Source organism: Anabrus simplex, chromosome X (genome assembly GCF_040414725.1).
Source record: "Anabrus simplex isolate iqAnaSimp1 chromosome X, ASM4041472v1, whole genome shotgun sequence".
Lineage (NCBI taxonomy): Eukaryota > Metazoa > Arthropoda > Insecta > Orthoptera > Tettigoniidae > Anabrus > Anabrus simplex.
This window is the reverse complement of record NC_090279.1, coordinates 211515052-211519875: the sequence shown is the minus strand read 5'-3', so window position 1 is coordinate 211519875 and position 4824 is coordinate 211515052. Positions and strand designations below refer to the sequence as shown.

The following is a 4824-nucleotide window of genomic DNA, read 5'->3' as shown; positions in this document are numbered from 1 at the left end:
AATCGAAATGGTTTCATCCTAATTATAAGGATTTTATGTATTGGAAAGGTGGTTTTTTAATTATAATAATTTATTACTCTGAACTCCAATACGGTTGTAAAATGAGATTTATAACTTGTAAAGCATAATCTGTTTGTAATAATTCTAGTGAATAGCGGTACGTTGAGGACGGTGTTCTCCGGAGCAATACATCATAGAGGGGTCTCCGTTCACTTTGTGCATGTACAATGCTTGTCCCATTTCTCTACATGTTCGTGTATGCAGTGAGATGAATCTTCGTAGAGTTTCTACGACCCTTCCTAGCGTCAAACTGATCAGATGTGTTAATGAGATGAAATAAATGAAGTGATATAATATATAAGTTTACTAATATTTTCAAGAAGCATAATGTCAGGGTTTCGTTTCTTCCCGATAGTAATACCACAGTTGTATTGCATAATTCAGCCTCAGTCAATAGATCGAACCCATATTCCAAATCGGGTGTGTATAGATTTAAATGTAACGACTGTGGGTGCACATATCTAGGTCAAACAGGACGAAACTTTAACATTAGATATACGGAACATACTAATGTCATAAAATATAATAGGTTTTCCGCGGTAGGCCAGCATATCCACGATCTAAAGCATAAATTAACGTCTATAGAATGGGGCATTGTGGTCTTAGAGAACTTAGGAAAAGGAAGTTTGCTGGATGTTACGGAGGGTTGCTATATACACCTGGAACAGTATTTTAATCGAAACCTTAATTTAAACGAGATTTCCGAAAAATCAAATATTCTATTTGATTTCCTTATTGCGTTTTTTAAGACGTACATATCCCGGCAAATAGGTCGGTGTTTCATGTTATGCGTAATAGCTTTGCTAGTTGCTTCTTACGACCACGCCCTCCAGAGCTCTAAAGCAGACCCTACGCGGTCAGTAATACTGATCAGTAATACTGAGTCAATAATACTGACAGTACGCATCAATATTGTAGCGACCTTACACGATCATTATTACTGTCAATATGTTGGTCAGTACCAGTGCACTAGCTTACCATTGCGGCATTCTCACTTTACAAATAAAGTCAATAACCGTCACTACGGAATGAGATTTATAACATGCAATTGCGGTATTCTATCAAAATGGATCGTAAAAGACGGGCATTTTGTAGCTACCATATTAGTACTGCACGAAACGCAGTTTTAAACGTAAACGATGGGTTAAAGATTGGCTTAGGAAAAGAGAAGAGTATTCTCATATGAAGTGTTGAGGGAAACACAATATACCGAAGCAGAAGATTATCAGAACTACGGTATCTCCGAATGCGTGAGGGTACTTTTGGGAAATTACTACGAATGGTAGAGCCTTTTGTAATAAGGCAAAATACAAACATGCGGTTCTGTTTATCGGTGGCAGAGAGATTAGCGGTGACAGTGAGGTATCTCGCAACTGGTATAAATTTTTAAGATTGGTAGAGCCTTTTGTAATAAGGCAAAATACAAACATGCGGTGCTGTTTATCGGTGGCAGAGAGATAAGCGGTGACAGTGAGGTATCTTACAACTGGTATAAATTTTGAACATTTAAAGTTTTCCGCTATAATATCACCAGTTTCCATCAGTGCAGCAGTTGTGGAAACATGTAAAGTATTGTGTTAAGTACGTTTATTCTGGCAGCGTTTCACATAGCTCGATAAACTTTTGCAATAGGCCTACTTGACGGCTCCACAAGCACCTCTACTTGGCCTTGGTGAGAAACGCATTTGTCGTCCACCGCTGCTCCGTTGATACTGACAGAAATAATGACAAGCGCATTCACACGGTCAGTATAACTGTCAGTATCCCCACCACTCTACAGTACTGACGCTCGCAGATCAGGATATCCGGATCTGCTTCAATACTGGCCTTCATTCCATCATTCCATCATTCCAGTCCACACGCGATCAGTATTACTGTCAATATTTTTCGGTACTGACGGTTTTATTGATCGTGTAGGGTCTGCTTAACAGTTTGCCGTTCCTCAGTTGCTCCTCCCACTTTCCCCTACTTCCCCTCTTCAGTCCCGTCCAACCTTAGGCACTTTAGTATCACAACACTGCTTGCTGTGCTTCATTGTGCTTCGCATGGACGGCGATCTTTTGAGGTGAGTCACGTAAAAACGGTTACGTTATAAGACGTAATTTTATATCTTGCCTCTTCAGTGAAGTGATAGTTATTACATTCTATTATTACAGGTCCGCATTGAACTGGGAACGTTGTCCTTAATAACATCTCAAAGCACTTATGGCTCGTTTCCACCTCACTAGGATTGCTCCATTAAAGGAACACTGTAGTTTTTACTGATTCATTTCTTCTACGATTCTACGTCAAGTTTTAACAAGCGTGATAAATTAAGCACAAAGTTACTTCAAGAATACTTCTTTTTAAGTTGTTGTTGTTCTTTTAAATCCATGTTATTTCATAAGTGAGCAAACCGGTTTGCATATGATTTTATCAGTTTATGGCTTAAGACTCGCAAGTCTTGGACTTGTAGAAAATATAGTATAATTTTAACACAGTTTCGGTTTGTTAAAATGGTTTAATATTGTGATCAATTTGAAGTAGATAAATTTATATGATTGTCGATTTTTCCGCAAATTTATATCAGCTGATGATGATGCGGAAGGGCGTCGAAATTAGTTCTGATTGAAATATATGTTGTAATTACATCTAAACAACAATTTTTATGTATTGAATAAGGTGGGCCCAAATTATAATAAAAGCTTGTATCTTGTGCAAGTCTCAGAAAAATCGACACGTGCTGTACAGGGTGTTCCACAAATTTAGACGATAAAATTTAAAACAATTTTAAATGATGCAAAATTTACTTGAAGAAGGCCAAACATATAAACTCTTGCAGCACACGTCACAGTAAGAAATGACGGTACAGGACCTTAGCTTAAATTGTTGCCAATTTTTCTCATATTTCACGATTTTCCCTGTGTTGCACCGTGTAGTCAGAGTTTTCCAAATCCGAGGTACCTTATCCTTCAATTACCTTGGATTATTACCTGTATTGGTGAAAAATGTTAAACAGATAGATGTACTTATTGACCTAACCTTCTCTTTTAGGTCAGTATGTGTGGACGTTTTGGAACAATTATGTCCTTTTTGGGGCAACACCAACAACAGCAGGTCAGAGGAATGGCAACTTTAAAAACAATTGCTATGCGTTTGAAGTCTGTTAAGAACATTAAGAAGATCACACAATCCATGAAGATGGTGTCGGCTGCGAAGTACGCTCGGGCTGAGAGGGAACTGAAAAAAGCTCGACCTTATGGTGAAGGTGCTAGAGTGTTCTACGAAAAGGTGGAGGTTGCACCTGTTGGTGAGTCTCCCAGAAGGCTGCTTATTGCCATGACCTCTGACAAGGGTCTCAGCGGCGCTGTCCATGCACAAGTTACCCGATCCATCAAAAATGAGCTGGCCGAAAATCCTGGGAACACAAAGATTATTTGTGTCGGAGACAAGTCTCGTGCGATTCTCCAGCGGTCATATGCAAAGAATATTATCCTTGTTGTCAATGAGGTTGGTAAGAAGCCACCAACCTTCTTGGAGGCCTCCAAGTTGGCGACCTATATCTTGAAGAGTGAGTACGTGTTCCAGGCTGGTAAGATAGTATATAACAGGTTTCAGACAGTAGTATCATATGAAACCTCTGCTCTACCGATATATAATTTGGATGCCCTTAGTGCTGCTCATAAATTACCAGTATATGATTCACTGGATGATGAAATACTGTTGAGCTACCTAGAGTTTTCATTAGCTTCACTTCTGTACTACTCCATGAAAGAAGGCGCAGTCAGTGAGCAGTCCGCCCGCATGACTGCCATGGATAACGCCAGCAAAAATGCTGCAGAAATGATCACCGATCTGGGCTTGAGATACAACCGAACTCGACAGGCTGTCGTAACCCAAGAGCTGATTGAAATCATTTCGGGAGCCTCAGCTCTGCGATAAGTGTGATGTAACGTGTGATGAACTCTGATGATATATGAAGGTTTAAAATATATTTGATAAAAATGTTGTAAGGAAAACAAATTATTTAAACTGATTGATATATTTTGAAATTTAATAAGTTATGTTTGTGATTGTTGTCTATTTGGAAATAAAATTATTAATTTTCTAAAATTTTATTGATGTGGGCTAATTTATGCTGTGGAAAGATTTCACTTGGAGTGGAGCCAGGAAATCATGGAGTAGTTTCAACATGGGCTGGGGGTCTGTCTGGAAACACCTGTAGAATACCGTCTACGATATCCCCTGCTTGTCGTAAGAGGTAACTAAAAGGGGCTCCAGGGCTTCTCAACTTGGGAGCGTGGGTTGATGACCACAGGGCCCTTAGCTGAGTCCTCGCATTGCTTCCACTTACTTGTGTCAGACTCGCTCACTTTCATCCACCCTACTGATGGAATTACATTTATATAAAGAAATTGATATAATGTAATTCATGTATCCTGTATAACCTGCCTGTGACCATGATCGTTAAGGCATTGAAATCTATACGGTCTGACATTGAGGTTAGCCGGTTCGAGTCCCGTTGGTCGAAAACATTTTCGCCATCAGAATGTTGGCCGACAGGGCAGGGGAGGTGGTGGTATACAATTTCTAATCACTAGATTGCGTGTCATAAGGCTGGATTAAATTTCAAACCTCTCCACGCATATGATACTGTTGATGGTGATTCATCTGTCGGATGGAGCCGTTAAGCCTTGAATAGATTCCTTGGTGCTATTCGACAGGAATAGGCCATGCGCTGGCACCGGGTTTTACCCTCTCTCTTCTTATCATATATCACGTCAT

At 39.7% G+C, this 4824-nt stretch overlaps 1 protein-coding gene across 1 annotated transcript; it reads left to right on the top strand.

The window, feature by feature from the left end:
* Positions 1-3099: 3099 nt before the first annotated feature.
* Positions 3100-3981, top strand: LOC136886787 (ATP synthase subunit gamma, mitochondrial-like). Its single transcript, XM_067159593.1, has one exon. It carries the CDS (start codon positions 3100-3102, stop codon positions 3979-3981), a length of 882 nt encoding a protein of 293 aa, XP_067015694.1.
* The last annotated feature ends 843 nt before the right edge of the window (positions 3982-4824 follow it).